Source organism: Balaenoptera physalus (genome assembly GCF_965194825.1).
Source record: "Balaenoptera physalus genome assembly, chromosome: 7".
NCBI classification, from domain to species: Eukaryota; Metazoa; Chordata; class Mammalia; order Artiodactyla; family Balaenopteridae; genus Balaenoptera; species Balaenoptera physalus.
This window is the reverse complement of record NC_138886.1, coordinates 94887911-94904753: the sequence shown is the minus strand read 5'-3', so window position 1 is coordinate 94904753 and position 16843 is coordinate 94887911. Positions and strand designations below refer to the sequence as shown.

Below are 16843 nucleotides of genomic sequence, written 5' to 3'. Positions count from 1 at the left end.
CATCCCTCACCAGAGCGGAACATTTATCACCACTGATGAATCTACATTGGCACGTCATAACCACCCAAAGTCCGTAGGTTATATTACACATCACTCTTGGTGTTGTAACTTCAATGGGTTTGGACAAATGTGTCCACCATTATAGTGGATACTCAGTCAGACAGAATAATTTCACTGCCTTAAAAATCCTCTGTGCTCTGCCTGTTGATCCTTCTCTTCCCACCAACCTTTGGCAACCACTGATCTTTTCATGGTCTCCATAGTTTTGCCTTTTCCAGAATGTCATATAGTTGGAATAATATAGGATGTAACCTTTTCAGATTGGCTTCTTTCACTTAGTGTTATGTATTTAAGTTTCTTCCATCTCTTTCCAAGATCAAGCCATTTTTAAGTACCACTTTCTTAAGGTATAATTGACATACAACAAACTGCACATAATTTGATGAGTTTCAATGTATGTGTACACCTGTGAAACCATCATCACAAGCAAGATAGTAAACATACCCACCCCTTTTGAAGTTTCCCTGTGCACCACTGTGACCCCTCCCTTTCTCCCCTCCCCACTCCACCCTAACCACAGGCCACCACTGATCTGCTTTCTGACACTATAGATTAGTTTGTATTTTCTAGAATTTTATAGATGGAACCATAAAGTATGTAGTCTTTTTTTTTTTGGTCTGTCTTTTTTCATGCAGTGTGATTATTCTGAGATCTCTCCATGTTGTTGCAGATATCAATGGTTCATTCTTTTTTATTGCTGAGTAGTATTCCATGGTATGGCTATACTACAATTGGTTTATCCATAAACCTGTCGATGGACAGGTTGTTTCCACTTTGGGGCTATTAAAAATGAAACTGCTATGAACATTTGCATATAAGTCTTTGTGTGGGCACATGCTTTCATTTCTTTTGGGAAAATACCTAGGAGTGGTATGGCTGCATCATATGGTAGGTGTATGCTTATCTTTCAAGTTTTCTAATGTGGCTGTACCATTCTACATCCTCTCCAGCAGAGTGTGAGAGCTCCAGTGGCTTCATGTCTTCGTTAGCACTTGATATGGTCCATCTTTTTAATTTAACCCACTCTAATAGGTGTGCAGTGGTGTATCAATGTAGTTTTAATTTGCATTTGTCTAGTGAGTAATGATGTAGAGCATCTTTTCATACACGTATTTGCCATCCCTATATCTTCTTTGGTGAAGTGCCCATACTTGTCTCTAATTCATTTTTAATACAACTGCCACAGTAACAATTTCTTTCTGTCGAAATATGTATCTTCTTTACAAAAAAAAAATGCACATTCATTGTAGAAAATCACCCTTAACTTTACCATTCAAGATGATTCTCTGTTCATTTTATACATTTCAAATATTTTTCCAGTTTGTAAGTTGCGTGATAATTTCATTATAGGTTTATTTTTAATATATAGAGGTTTTTAAAAATGCTTTCACTCTTTGTCTTTGAAGCCATAATTATAAGATCTACTCTCCCCACAAGTTTTGTTTGTTTGTTTGTATGGTATTCCTATTTAAATATTTAATCTAATATTTATTTGATAAGTTATAAACTGGGAACTCATATTAGTTTTCTATAGATGTTGTAACAAATGGTCACAGATTTAGTGGCTTAAAACAACACAGATTTATTGCCTTATTATCCTGGAGGTCAGAAGTCTGCAATGGGTCTTAAGCGATTAAAATCAAGATGTCAGTAGGGCTGTTTCTCTTTCTGGAGGTCCCAGAGAAGAATGTGTGTCCTTGCTTTTTGCAGCTTCTAGGGGCTGCCTACATTCTTTGGCTAGTGGACCCCTGCATCTTTATCTATTCCGCTGTCTCTGAAAAGATACACAAGAAACGGATTAACTGTGGTTGCTCCTGAGGAGAGGAGGGACCTGGGTGGCTGAAAGACAAAGGTTGAGGTGGGGGACTTTTCACTGCATTCCTCTGGTGTATTTTGAATTTTGAATTGCATGCACTACTGCCTATTCAAAAAATAAATAAAACCTCAACAGTAATAATAAAAATAGTCATTAACTATAAAATAATTTAATATATTGCATAATTTTACAAATATATTAAAGTTCTATATATAAAACTATATGTCAGTAACTTACTCTAGTATTAATGTTGGAAAAATAAGTAAACAATCAAGCAGATGGACTGCATTTGAAGCCAGTTACTAGCTGTGTGGTCTTGGACAAGCCACTTACCCTTTCTGAGCCTCTGTTTTGCTCTGAGCACAGTGACGTCTGTTACTGGGCAAATCAAACGAGAGTCAGGTGGAGAGTGGGCGCAAGGGCTGGCACTGCGCACGCGCGCGGAGCTGGTGCCTGGGGTGCGGATCGGCTCTGGGAAGTGGGAGGTGGTGGGCAGAGGACCGGAAGGTAACAGAGCAGGGCCTTCGTGGGGAGGGTGAAGCAGCCCTGGGCCAGCAGTCCGTCCTCTGGGAAGCAGTCATTCTGGTTCCAAAGGCACCTCTAGCCCGAAAGCCTGCAGCGCTGGTCCCGCAGTGGGACTTTCTTAGTCCCTGGCCTCTTCTTGGCCTCTTTCCTTTCAGCCACCAGCAGGGTAAACGCTTTGAGTTTACACGGCCCCAGACACCTGCCCAGGCCGAGTCCCTGATTGCTTCCTGGCTGGGGCGGGAGGACAATTGAGAAGCCAGAAGGGCTGCCGGGGCCCCTTCCCTGCAGCCCAGAGTCTCCTGAATTTCTCCTCCTTCCCGCAGTCGGGCGCCACCTGCCGGCGCGCGAGCCGCCAGCGCCTTCCCGGCAGTTCATTCTCCGGAAGGAGAGGAGTCAGGAATCAACTAGTGGGGCAGGAGTTAGGGAAGTGGCTTCTTCCTTACCTCGTTTTGGTCGTGGGTAAAACTGAAGCACCGAAAGTTTGCGTCACAAGAGCAGGGCAGGGAGGCTGGGCTGCCGGGAAGTCCAGCCCGCGACCCACCCGGCTCAAGCTGCGCTGTCCTTTCACCTCCTAACCCACTTTTAAAAATCAAATTACGCTCACAGAGAGAACAAGCTAGTGGTTACCGGGGCGGGGGACAAACCGGGGTGGGGTAGTGAGGGTAGGATAGGCTCAAGGCTGTATTGTACAACTCTGGGAATCTAGCCAATATTCTGTAATAACTGTAAGTAGAAAGTAACATTTAAAACTGTATTAAAAAATTTTTTTAATGAAAAAGATAAAATTCTGTAAAGGGAAATCAAAGATGGCTTGTTTTCATCTGGTCTCTGTAGTCCCCTCCCCCCAGCCCCATACAGTTGCTCAATTGTAACCAACAAATTTATTTGTTCATAAATTAGCAGTGGGAAAATGGAAATGTCCTAACTTAATTCTTCCTTCTCTGTAGCATCCCTGACTCACTCAGACTGGCCTCCCGTAGTGCCTTGAAGAGAGCTAGATTTAGAAGAAATATTACTTCAGCTCTCAGGATGGAAAAAGATCTAGCCAGGAGGCAGAGACTCTGGAAAAGTGCTAATAAATTGTTACTGCCTGCTATTAAAAGGATCGATAAGGTAAGGCCAGAAATGACTGATGGGTGGGACTTGGGCTTTGAGAACTAAGGGGGGGAAGTGGTGCCTGATGGCTCAGAACACCTCTGGCCAGGGCAGTACCCACCTTCTTCGGCAGAACCTTGGGCAGCTTCATTCATTGCTTTGGAGATCAGTAGTCACTGATGCTGGTTATGAAGAATTAAATCAAATGTCATGTGGGGCAGTTCAGGTATCAGGGAAATTGTCTAATTTATGTCTGTAGCATTGAAGATGCACCAACATACCTCTTCTGTGATTGTATTCGGGATACTCTCATGGGACAGAATTGGGGTAGGGGCTGCTGGTTCCTTGTGAGGCTTCCCCAGGACAGGAAGGAACCCAGGTGTGCTGCTGGCTCCTGCACGCCTGCCCAGCTCGTGCATCTTGTTCCTTGAGACTTCCCTGCCTTTCTGCATGCAGGCAGCCCCCGGGGGAGGCAGTATGGGCCCCACAGCCAGACGGACACGTGGTGGGCCAGGCTCTTCTGTGGGACCAACCTCTCTCCCCGCCAACACACCTCCCAAGATCCAAGAGGACCAATCCATGCATCCAACAGCGTGATCTTTCAGTCACACACATCTCTGGGCAACTGTTCACTTCTTTTCCTGGCCGTCAACTGTGCCAGCAGAGAGGCCTGTGGTGGGATTCCAAAGTGCCCCAGGAGGCTTGTTAGCTGAAAGTCCTGCCTGTCTACCTCCTCCAATTCTTCCATAGAACTCCCAATCTTTAGAACCTCCAGAATGCCTTGAGCAGACCACATGTTTCTACCGACCATCCTCCCAACACAGAGAAGTGTTTGCAGTCTCAAGGATCAGCGCTGGGAATCAGCTGTCCCTGCAAAGAACAAGACCATGAAACCATGGGACATGAATGAGGTGCAAAGCGAGGGGCTGGGTCTATGGAGGGTGGCTGGGCAGGAAACTCCAGAATCTGGAAGTCGCCTGAGGATGTGCGAAAAGGCAAAATAGGCAAGTTATGTGTGGCGCCCTTGCCATCTCCTCTTCACTTTCTCTTGCACGTGCCCTTCCATGCCTAGCTCTCCTGCTCAGGGAAGCTCTGGATTTTGTTGCTACCTTTTTCCGGAGGCAGCCAGGTTCAAGACCATTCCTTTCCCTTTCTCCCAGATTCAAACAAGCACAGCCTGCTTTCAGCAGGAGCCCAAGCTCACCAGCAGCCGGGGTGTCATGGGCTTCATGGGAAATGGTTTCACAGGCATCTGAGGAGCACTGAGTGTGCACAGTGGCCTGGGCTGCTCACATAATGACAGTTAGTGGAGCTACCACTCTCCTTACTGTGTGGGGAGCATTCTGAGTGCTAGAATTATCCCTTGCCCAGAGCTACTCAGCATTCCAGTCCTGGAGCCCAGATCTGGGCCCAAAGCCAAGCTCTGTCCTCGACACTTCTCCCCTCCTCTTCTGTAAGGGCCTCAGGAAGATGGATCTCTTAACAGGGGCAGTGAAGGCTCTAGACTGACAAGGGAGTGCCTTAGGGGCCCAGATCCTTGACCTTTGCTGATCATGGTATGTAAAGATCACAGGAGAGCCAGGACCTGAGGAGGTTATGGCTGGGAAGTGACCAACACCAAAGACATTGGCAGCTCCTTAGATCACCCTGGGGCTGCCTGGCCTGCCGGGAACAAAGCTGGAATACTCTTGATCTAGGGAAATCCAGCCTAAAACAGCCGTTCCCCAGGTGATATAACCAGAGCCTGAACAGGGAGAGAATCACAGGCAGGCGAAGGGCCTGGCCTCTTTGAAGGGGGAGTCCAGCACGGAAAGCCCTGGGCAAGGGGTGGGAGGGGGTGGGGGGGCAGGTTGCAGACATGGAGGTGTGACCACGCCAAGGCCGAGAACAGCCCTCAGGGGATCCACACTCCTGGGGTTCGCTGGACCCCGCCCGGCTTGCTGGAGGCCCAGTGCAGCGGGGAGCTCTGACGTGCCCGCGGACTTCCAGTTGGCGTTTCTACACTGCGGAGCAGCCAACTTGTGCAGCTGGCGGCGCGCCGCAAATCAAGTCGGGAAATTGCAGAGGGGTGGCCGACAGAGACAGCTGCCCATCCTCCTGCCTGGACGCTCATTTGGTGGGAGCCGAGGATTTATGCACACGTGCCAGGGAGGGAGGGCCCTTGGGCAGCAGGGAGCAGGCTCTGGTTTGATCCTGGCGGCCCTTGCCAGTGGGCAGGGGCACAGATCGGTGAGGCTTTGGGTCCCGTAAGGTGGAACTGGTGGCCAGGCGTTTTAGGCTCTGTCCTCCACACTTGGCCTGAAGGTGTCAGCTCACACTATGTCTGGAGAGGCTTCTTTCGGTGAGGTCTTCAAAGTCGGCCAGCCTCTCCCTCCTGGAGAGTCTCGAACCAGAGCCTGTCTCCAGCCTTTGGAGGCTATGAAACAGCCCCACTTCGGTTTTCCGAGATTCGCTGCTGGAACCGTTCACACCACTCACCACTCCACAGCCTGGGATGACACAGAGCGGCCCCCGGCAAAAGGGTCGTCACCCCAAGGGGCCTCGTAGGCAAGTGTGCCCCTGGGAGTCACGCCAGTGTGCGTGTGAGCTCCTGCAATGCCACTTACTAGTTGAGTGGCCATGGCCTAGGGACTGAATCCCTCTGAGGATGAGAATCAGAATTCCTGATTTCCTCCCTGCCTGCCTGTCCTCCTCAAATAGGTCACATTCCAGGAGTCCCCAGGCCATTCGGGTGAGAGGGATAAGGATGGAGCCTGTGAAGGGATGGGAGCGCCCATTGGTCCAGGAGAATCCAGTGTGTGGGTACCAAGCAGTTGGCATCCGGTGGACCCAGCAGGGATGGCCACCCCTTCACACCCTGCGCTGCTGAGATGCAGGGCACATCCTGCTGGGCACGCAGCTCCTGCCTCTGCAGCCAGGCCATCCCCAGGAGGGACTAATAACAGTAATAGTGACTATAGCCACCACCTGCTGACCCTGACTCTGTGCCCGGCACTCTTACAGGCAATTTATATCTATTATAAACTCATTTAATGCTAAGAACAATGGTAACTCATTTAATGCCCTGTACTGTTGGTATCCAATTTACAGATGGTGAAACTGAGAAGTTAAAGGACTTGTCCAAAGTCACATAGTTGGTAAGTGACAGTTCTTAGATTCAAACCAAAGCAATCCAGCTTGACTCAAGAGAGCACTTTTAAGGACTAAGCTGAGGTGTCTCTTAAAGATACAGTCAGCACCGCTGTCAGCAGGGGCCAAGTGCAGAATCATGAAGGAGCAGGTTTTGGGGACCCAAGTCTGTTCCGTGTACGGAGCGCGGGGCTCTGTCACCTCACCCCCAGTGTAGAATGGATGCTGTGGTGCCCGGTGGCGGCCAGCAGAGCTAAAGGACAGCCTACCTCTGGGGCTGGGAAGAAAGAATCCATGGAGAGCTCCTTCCCTGGGTGTTGGGCCCCTCCTGAGCCCCTCCATTGACACTGAGCTCGGTAATTCTGCTCCAAACCCTGCAATGGAACAGCACAGGCCCCTGACAAAACAGCAAACCCTGGGGAGAATAGCTGCAGAATTAGAGTAACAAATGCCTAACACTGCGGTGGGGGCTACATAAGCATTAGAATGGAAATTAACCTGGAGAAGAGAAAGCTCGAATGGACTTTAGGGACTGGGTTTTTTTTTTTTTTTTTTTTTCCATTCCATAGATTGCCTTTCAGAGAGAAAATTAAACACTAAACAGAAAGGAAATATTCAAGGGAAGAGGGCCTCTGCTTTCCCATTGGTAGCCCGAATGCTCAGGCTGGGCCTGCCTCTGAGGTCCCCATCAGACCCGAAGCCTGGTGCCATGGCCTACATGTCCCGGCCACCTTCTGCATATACTGTGGGTGTCGGGGGTGATGAGGGCATAGCTCTATGTAAGTAACCTTCAGTGAAGGGAGTTGAGGCGGGACAGCCATAAGGCCATCAGCTGAAACTGTTAGAGCCACTAATTGCTGCCTGGGATGATCCAAGCTCTAAGTGGAGCTTTTATGAAGCTGCAGAATTCCCAGGGGGTCTGCAGGACCGGGGCATCCCAGCAGAGAAGCAGCAGCCGTTACACTAATCACCACGTCCTCAGCCTGCCGTCCCTCCCCACGCCTCCCCCACCGCCATTCAGTTCCCGGCCTCTCGCACCCTAATTATTCGTGGGCTGGGGGGTGGTATGTGCAGAGGCCTGACTCTCATAATTATATTAAGAGCTTTTGACAGGACCAACCGTTCTGTCTTCTATTTCTGTCTTGTTGAAATTCTACTGTGCTGAAATAACTGTGAGGAGAAGGATCCATCAACCCTTTCTGGAAAACAGACGAGACAGCAGAGTTCACTGTGCACCCAGCACTCCCGTCCACAGGGAGATTTATGGCTTGTTCTCTTGACTAACAGGAAGATTGCCCAGACTGAGGTCAGGTGGGAGGTGGGAATGTCTCAGAGTTCAATGTATTGCCTTCAGTTTTATGCCAATATCAAATCATAGGGCTGAAAGTGACCTCCAGGGGGTCTCTGACCTACCCCTGTTCCTATCTCATGGGCTGGCTCTCTCTTTACACCCCTGTTCTTGTCTTGACCTGACACGTGGTAGTTTGCCTTGTCAGGTATAAAAAAAGGTTTGCGCTGGCAAAGTCAAGGCCATTGGCCAGGACCTTCAACTGGCATGTTGGCCAAGGTCCTGACTGCCTTCCATCCCCAGCCATCTGCTTCTCTGACCTCAAGGGGAGTTAGCAGTATAAGAGCATAATGGCTGACACTGCAGGACTCCTGCAGGAAGCAGTGGAGGTGGAGGCATGAGGGTAAAAGGTCAAGAAAAGCACCCTGGACAAATAGTCACCTGCTCTCACTGAAGACCCGTACAATAACCAACATTATCAATTACATACCATGTGCCAAGTCCTGAGTTCAGCACATAACATGGTGTATCTAATTTAAGCCTCATGACAATGCTATGAACTAAGCATTATTAGCCCATTTTGGAGATGAAGAAGTAGAGGCTCAGAGAGTTTAAGTAACGTATCCAGTGTCATGTGGAGAGTTTCATGATTGGAATTGTATTTATAACTCAGTTTTGAACCCAGGCAATCCCAGGTCCTCAGACCAGCTCCTTTTATTATTATTTTGCTTTATTCATTAGCAAGTTTTGCACCCGTGCATGAGTAAGTCACATTATGAGAATCTGTGTCTCATTTTCTTCATCTGGGGCCACGTGAGCACAGACTCTGGACTCGGACCTGCGTCTCTGCCACTGCTTGCTCTTGGCGCCTCACAGGGTCTGCTTTCTGTCATCCAAATAGAGATAGTACCTCCCACACGATAATGTTGCCAAGCACATAATAGATGCTCAATAAATGGTGTCGTTTACCATTATTATCAATAATAATATCTCTAATTCAGTCTTATTTAACCATCCGGCTCCAACAAGAGGGATGAGTCTCTTGTACTTTATGCATTTATTTAAATGGACCTATTTAAACATTAGATGGTGGGTTCATTTGAATGGAAGCCTCTAAAGTCAGGGGCTCTCATAATTTTCTGTGAAGCCCACTCTCTCCCATTTCCTCATCTTCATAGCACCCGCCTTGTAATAGTTATCAATTGGGCCCAGATTAGGTCACAGAAGGGCTGAAACTATTGACAAGCATGTGTATAAATGCAGTCAGTCCAAACAAATATCCACAAGAAAACCCACCAAAAGCAAGGTGAATTCATTCTAACAACTTTTGAGTAGGAAAAAAAAACAAAGAAAGGGTTGGAAAGATTAGGTCCACTGGCTTTGACTAAATGCTTCACTTTGTTCTGGATGTTTTGTCCTCAGGCAAAGCCCGCAAACATTTCTGGCTGAATCTCTGCACTTCCCGGGTTCTGCAGCTATGTCCTACGAAAAGGAAACGGTTTCTCCGAAAACCCAATAACCTGCCTCCCGCTATCCTGCCTGTAGAGTATCAGGCAAACACCTATTTAGGCAGGAAGGGAGACAGCAAGCAGAAGGGAAGACGTTCCTCTTTAATTGTATGAGGTCAGGTGTAGCTCCAAGAAAAATCATAATCAGGTCTTTGGAAGAAACCTCATTCCAGCACAGATGGTCCTGACTGACAAGCCCAGCCAGCCTTCAGAGTGAGCGTTGAGACAAACCTAAAGTAACAGGACTTTCCACCAAGGTAAGAGGGTGTATTTCAAGGGGAAAAGATGTTTTAAACCTGAATATTCATACTCAAATCACTGGGCTCCCTTTGCCTTTCTTTTTTTCTTCTATTAGATTTATTTTTCTAAGGTCTACAGCAATTATCTTGAAAGGGAAATTTTAAAACACTGCACCTTGCTCATGGTCATGGGGCAATGATTTTTTTTTTTTCTTTTCTAAATTGGATCACCCATTTTGTATTTATTCATCCCTCCTGCCTCCACGTCTCTCTCTCCCCAGCTCTGGGACGGGCCCAGAGACAATCACCCCCATCTTTGAGTCAGCATCGCTCTCTAGCTCCATCCCATTCTCATCCCTCCATGTCAGTGCTGGTGGGGAGATCTCAGGGCTGATACCCAAAGGCTAGAAGGCATAGGGTGCACTCACATGCCTGGGTTTGTATCCTGGCTCCCCGCTTAGAGCTGTTTGAGCTTGGGCAAGTTACTTAACCTCTCTGGGCTTCAGTTTCCTCATTGGTAAAATGAGGAATGAGAACTAGGACAATTAAGACAAACAAAACATGCTTGCAACAGTGCCCAGCACATGAGAAGTACTGGGTGAGTGGCATCTATTATTAATAGCCATTATTAGCCATAGATTCATAATGTAATCTCATAGATCTCTCTGCTCACATCATCCCAAAGACTACCTGTGGTCATCTGGGATGATACACTTTGGGCACAAGAGCTGGGCATTGCACACCACACCATGTGTACACACCACACAGTGTGTGCACACCACACTGTGAGATCTCAGAGAGGGATTTCCTGAGGCCCAGAGAGGCACCTTTGCTCAACCCAGTGAGGGCCAGGACTGGAGATCAGGTGGCCTCATCCTTAGGCTGAAATTTATTAGTCAGCCTAAGATTTAAAAACTTTGGCAGAAGAAGAATCACTCTCGAGACTCAAATCACATGAAGCTGAGCCTGGGTACGTGTGTTGTGCTTAAATGAAGCAGCTTATGATGTGGGTATTCAATTGCTATAATCTGTTCTAAATGTTAAGCATGCGAAACATCAAGTTATCTCACTATTTTGCTTCAGTTAAAAAAAAAAAAAGATTTAGATTTATGACTGGATGTTACAAGAACTGCTGCTTCATTTCAAATCCTGGCAGGTCCCTCCAAAGCAGCAATTGACCAAGAAGTCACTTCCTGAGCTGAAGGTCAGTGTGCTGGCCCTGGAATGAACATCAGTGCATCAGCGATAAGAGCCAAGCGCTCTCTCCTGCCATTTTGGGGTGAGGTTGAAGGGAGGCCTTGAGGCTCCAGCTGCTCCTGGCACCCCCTATGCTCCCCGTATGGCCCCCAACCCCCTCCCCTGCGCCCCTCCCACGTAGTGCTGCCACAGAGCTCCACAGGGCATGTCTGTAAGACCTGGGATGCTACATTCCCTTGCCCTCAGACCCTTGGCAAAAGTGTACCCATCTGAAAGGGCTCCCCTGGACTTAGTGCTGGGGCCTAAGGGACAGCCTGGCTTTGGGATCCCAAGTCACTTTTAAATGGCCTTTCAATGTCTGGGAATTCAAGAAGGTACCAGGGTAGGTTAAATATGTTTCTCCTGGTTTATGTGTTCTTGGGTAACAACCTTTCAAAACATCCTTTTTCCTTATCAAATGTCTGATAAGAAAACTTCCAGATGGCTAAAAATCCCCTTTAAATAGGCAAAGGAAATGGGACCTGGGAGCACTTTTTATTCACTTTCTAACCGGGTCTGGTTACCCCCTCTGTCTGGTATAGATAAGCAAACATTTACTTTTTTGTAACTTAGAGCCAAGAGGCCAGAACTCTGTTGTGTACCTGGTGCTTTCACAGCTTGAGTAAGAGTACTGTCGATCATAAATTGTCAATTGCTCCCCAACCCCAAGAGCTGCACCAAAGGCCACCTGATCTAAAGCCATCCCTGATCAATTGCCATCTCATCTCCCCATCTTAATTCTCAGCACCTGGCTCCCCGAAAGTTTTCTTGTTTGTTTAGCTACGGTCTCCAGAGCACAAGAATATAAACTCCTGACGTCAACCTTGACCACAGCCGTGTCCACGGAGCCCAGAACAGTGAATTTTTCAACACTCAAGGCTCTTTACTGTGTTAACCCTTGTTATGCAGGAGAGGCCAGGAAACAAGTGGAGAACCAGAAGAAGAAGGAAAGCCCCACGGGGTAGGGGAACATCTGGATATCCACCAAGTAAAGGAAGCTGTTTCCAGGAGAAATCCAAGGAAGGAAAATTCCAGAGCCTGATGACAATGTGGAGGTAGAAGAGGCTAGAAGGGCTGGCTTCCTTCTTTCTGCATTGCTGGACCTACAGGAATAAACAAGAGTTTCAAGTCTCAACGGAGCTTTTCAGTCACGCTTCTCCTTCAGCAAGCTGCCTGATGTTCACGTGATCCTCTCTCACATCCTCTGAGCCCAGCAATAGTCTCAAACCGGCTGCTGGAATCCATCCTTCGGTCTGCTCCCATCGCCCCTCATCATAGCCACAGGTGCTGTGGCATCAAAGGCCACACTGGACAGTGTTGGGAGCGTAACAAACCCTGTGGGTGGCCATGCTGCCTACCTAAACTGATAAGACGGCTCCATGGACTTCACACACTGAGATGTAAGTCAAGGAAGAGCCCGCAGAGGGGAGGAGGGAGTTAGGCCTGGGGACAGTGCTCAGGAGCACTGCCAGATGCAGCCAGGAGGGGCTTTGAGCAGTGGATTGGTCAGCTCAGGCTGCGGAACAAAAGACCATAGACTCGGTGGCTTAAACAACGGAAATTGATTTCTCAGTTCTGGAGGAAGGAAGTCCAAGATCAGGTGCCAACAGGTTTGGTTTCTTCTGAGACCTCTGTCCTTGGCTCACAGATGGCCACCTTCTCACTGTGTCCTCACAAGGTGTCTCCTCTGTGCATGCACCTCTCTGGTGTTTCTCTGCATGTCCAAGTTTCCTCATTTTATAAGGACATCAGTCATATTGGATTATAGCCCATCCTATTGGCCTCATTTTAACTTAATCACCTCTCTAAAGACTATCTCCAGTCACATTCAGAAGTACTGAGGGTTAGGATTCAGCATATGAATTTAGGGAGGACACAATTTAGCCCATAATAAGCAGTGTAGGAGCATGGAACCATGGGCACCACGGGCTTTGGAGGTTTGAAAGGATGGGCGGTGGAAAAGAAAGATTCAGTAGCAATTAGAACCAAGGGTGAAGTCCGGAGTTTAAAACCACCAGTTAGAATTGGGATTGTGTTACGGGTTGACTTGTTCCCCCTCCCTCCCCCAAATATCTTGAAATCCTATCCTCTAGAACCCCAGAATGTGACCTTATTTGGACATAGAGTCTTTACATGGGTAATCAAGTTAAAATGAGGTTATTAGGGTGGGTCCTAATCAAATGTGACTGATGTCCTCATAAAAAGGGGAAATTTGGACACAGAGAGACACACAGAGAAGGAAGGTGATGTGAACATGGAGGACCAGAAGGAGCAATCTACGAGCCAAGGAATGCCGAAAATTGCCAGCAAACTACCAGAAGCTGTGTAGACGAGTAAGGATTCCCCTACAGTTTTCAAAGGGAGCATTGTTTTTTGACCTCATAATCTAGATATTATTTTTTATAACATCAATGTAAGATTTTTCCAAATTCAGAATTTTTAAAAAATTTTGCTTACCCTTCTTTCTTGTATCTTAGACCTATTGAGGATTCTTTTTTTTTTTTTCCTCTCTTTCTCTTTCTGTCTCTCTTTATAGTATAGACTTTAGAATTTCAATTAGTAAGCGTTTGGAGGTCAACTTCCTCAGTGTTTATCTGAAAATGTCTTTATTTTGCCTTTGTTCTTGAGAAGTAGTTCTGCTAAGTATATCTATCTAGCTTGACAACTATCTTATCTGAGCATACTGAAGATATTGTCTTACTATTTTCTGACTTCCATTGTTGCTGCTAAGTCAGCTGTCAGTCTAATTATCACTTGTTTGTGGTTATCTTTCCTTTCTCACTGGCTGTCTTAAAGATGTCATTGCCTCTGATTTCTGCAGTTTTGCTATAATGTGTCTAAGTACGTTCTTTTGTCTACCTTCTTATTAGTTATTCTGCTTGGAAGTCATAGGGCTTCCTGACTGAAGATTTGTGTCTTTCATAGTATTTGGAAAATTTCTCTCTCTCTCTCTGTCTCTGGGAGAGGAGATATGCTAATCAACTTTTTATTTTAAAACAATTTTAGGTTTACAGAAGCACAAAGATAGTGTAAAGATAGAAGGTAGTACATATACCCCACACCCAATTTCCCCTATTATTAACATTTTACATTACTAAGGGGCAGTCTCGTTTGCTTTAAAATTCTGCTTCTAACCAGTTCTCTTTGTCCTCTTCTTCTATAACTCTCATTAGATGTATATTGGCATTTTTACTCTATCTTAAATGTTTGCTAACCATTCTTTCATATTTTCTATCTCTTTTGACACCTCTTCTTCCATGTAATTTATTTAGACCTATCTTCCAGTTCACCAATTCTCTCTTCAGCTGTGTCCAAACTGCTGTTTAACCCATTGATTAGTATTTTATATTTCATTTATGATAGTCTTTACTTCTATAAGTTCTACTGGATATTTTTCAAATTTCATCTGAACATTATCACTTTGATACCTGCTGCTCCTTACTAGTGTCTTTAATTCCTACTTTGTTTCGTTAATCAGGTTGTATTCTATATTTCATAATCCCAGTATCTGAAGTCTTTGTAGTTCTGGTCTTTATTTTTTATTCTGACTCTTATTCATGAAATATTGTTTCATTTTCTCTTTTGTGATTTTTTTTTTTGTAAATGCATGTTTGTTGCCACTCTATCAGTGAAAATTAAGGCCTGGGTTGAGAGCATGACTCGTGTTTGCTTATGCCAAATGGGGGAACAACAGCCAAGAGTCACCTAAGTGACAATACTTGGGTTGGGAGAGGGGGTTACTTGTCTAAGTTCAAGACAGACAGTTGTCCCTGTTGTTTGTCTCTGAGTGCCATAATGGTTCTTGCATTTCTAATTTCCCTTTCCTCTGTGGGTGTAACTCTTTTTAAAACCTATAAATACTTGTGGTGGCCTTTGATCTGCCTCCCCCCTTTGAATCCATCCCCCTGGGCACTAATGTTCTAGACCAGTGGGATGCACACAATGCCCCCAGGGTTCACTTGCTTCTGTATTGTGCTGACTTACCTTCCTGGATTCCTGCAGCTGTTCTGCACCTGGCCACCACCACAATGCTCTCTAAACCACACATAATGTGTATACTTTATATTTATTACAAAACACTCCCTAAAATATATAATCATGTACATATTTAAATGACATATATTATATATACATGTTTATGAATATATACAATTGAACAGTTATTATTATGCTGAAGAAGATATGGAAGGAGAAGGAAAGAAGGATGAGTTCATTCATACTAGGGCAGCAACAGCAAAATAAGACAGACAATGATTTGCCCAATATATTTACACTCATGAGGTAGGAACATGAGTGGGATACCTGTTTTAGCATCTGACACCTTGTTAAGGTAAATAAGAAAAATTTCATTAAGAATTCCAAACATGCCAGCAATAATTTTTGGATGCCATGGTTTCCACACAACGGAGGGAAGAGGAAGGCTGGGAGGATGGCAGGGCAGCTTCCCTGTGCTACTGACTTTGCCAGCACTTGAGCCCTGGCAGGGAGTTAGAAAAAGCTGATGTTAGCAACCTTAGGCATATGACTAACAAACATTCCCAACACTTCTTAATCCACTTCTTAGTTCTCTTTCCAATCACACTCAGCAAACTTGCACTTTTACCTTCATAGCTCATTATCTGAGTTACCATTGTTCCTGTTTCTCTCAAAGTCGGTCTCCAATTCTCAGAATCTCTCTTCTCAGCTCTCCTGACAGCCCTTTTCATAGATATATAAATGTATTTCTCCTAGTTCTTCTTTGGCTCTGTGTGCCCGGGTGACCAAGGCAACACATGGCTATAGAAGTGACTATCCCTGAAATGGGGTCAGGTGATGAGAAAGTGAGTGTGTTTAGGCCTTAATGCCTGGGGATACAATGGCATCCTATCTTTATGTGTGATCTGAAGTCAGCTTGCCTTTGAATGAGACAGGTCTGAACCATCACTGGTGCTGAAATAAACTCTTTGTTTACTCCAAGCCACCAAGGAACACACATTTAGCTCATCTCTGTTGAGAACGCTGGATCCCTGTGACAGTCAAAGAGGCTTCACTTTTGGCAATGAATAGGAGGCTCTGCCATGGTGATGATGGTCCATGACTTTTATCTTCCATTTGTGGCTTCTCAAAGCCGAAGCCCTGGTGAACTTTTCCTCTCTTTTCTAGGTCATGAAGAGGAAACCTGGATTCTAGATGACTGCAAAGAGGTAAAATATCTCCAAAAGATAAAATTCTTTACTTCTTTCCAAAAGATTTTAGTAACAGAATGGTGCTATATTTTGTGAAATCATATTACAAAATGAATTTTGCTAAGATGGAGACAAAAACAGACTAACAGCAATAAAAGCATAGCTTACCTTAAGAAATAAAAATAAAGGTATCCTGTATTGGCCATTTGTAAACTTTTATAAATTCTCTGTTTATGTCATTTTAAAATCCTTTTTTTCTTAAAGTTTTTTTTTTTTTCAAGGTTCATTCATGTTATATTTATTTATTTATTTATGGCTGTGTTGGGTCTTCGTTTCTGTGCGAGGGCCTTCTCCAGTTGCGGCAAGCGGGGGCCACTCTTCATCGCAGTGCGCGGGCCTCTCACTATCGCGGCCTCTCTTGTTGCGGAGCACAGGCTCCAGACGCGCAGGCTCAGCAATTGTGGCTCACGGACCCAGCCGCTCCGCGGCATGTGGGATCCTCCCAGACCAGGGCTCGAACCCGTGTCCCCTGCATTGGCAGGCAGACTCTCAACCACTGCGCCACCAGGGAAGCCCCTCCTTTTTTTCTTTTAGATTATCTTTTTAAAAAAATTCACCTTTCTTACTGATCTCCATCTATGCGGATAATATTCTCCAACTTGGTGGCTTAAAAAAAACAAAGACTTTTTTCTTTCTTTACTAGAGAAGTTTTAAATTTTATAAGCTCAAATCTGTCAATCTTTTTCTTTATGCCTCCTGAATTTTTTGGTTTTTGTTTGTCT

At 45.7% G+C, this 16843-nt stretch overlaps 1 protein-coding gene and 2 long non-coding RNA genes across 7 annotated transcripts in view; 2 read left to right on the top strand and 1 right to left on the bottom strand.

The window, feature by feature from the left end:
* The window catches only part of LOC309664466 (uncharacterized protein), an 86575-nt gene extending 77113 nt beyond the window's left edge, over window positions 1–9462 (top strand). The window contains exons 3-6 of one of the 5 annotated variants that reach the window (XR_014265764.1): window positions 3349–3514; window positions 4247–4407; window positions 6587–6633; window positions 9336–9462. Coding sequence is in view for 4 of the 5 variants with exons in the window: in XM_082469940.1 (XP_082326066.1) it covers window positions 3349–3514; window positions 4263–4406 (310 nt within the window). In the remaining variant the exon portion in view is untranslated. Of the gene's footprint in view, window positions 1–3348; window positions 3515–4246; window positions 4408–6586; window positions 6634–7194; window positions 7675–9335 lie in introns of those variants that run through there. The other 4 variants (XM_082469940.1, XM_082469942.1, XM_082469943.1 and 1 more) reach the window with 4 other exon arrangements.
* Window positions 1292–2560, bottom strand: LOC309664560. The gene is made up of 2 exons (XR_014265928.1): window positions 2210–2560; window positions 1292–1834 (listed from the first exon to the last, which is right to left on the bottom strand). It is a non-coding gene; the product is annotated as an uncharacterized lncRNA (long non-coding RNA).
* A 79-nt stretch (window positions 9463–9541) lies between the features above and the next one.
* Window positions 9542–12235, top strand: LOC309664546. The gene is made up of 3 exons (XR_014265914.1): window positions 9542–9678; window positions 10817–10939; window positions 11806–12235. It is a non-coding gene; the product is annotated as an uncharacterized lncRNA (long non-coding RNA).
* Window positions 12236–16843: the final 4608 nt, after the last annotated feature.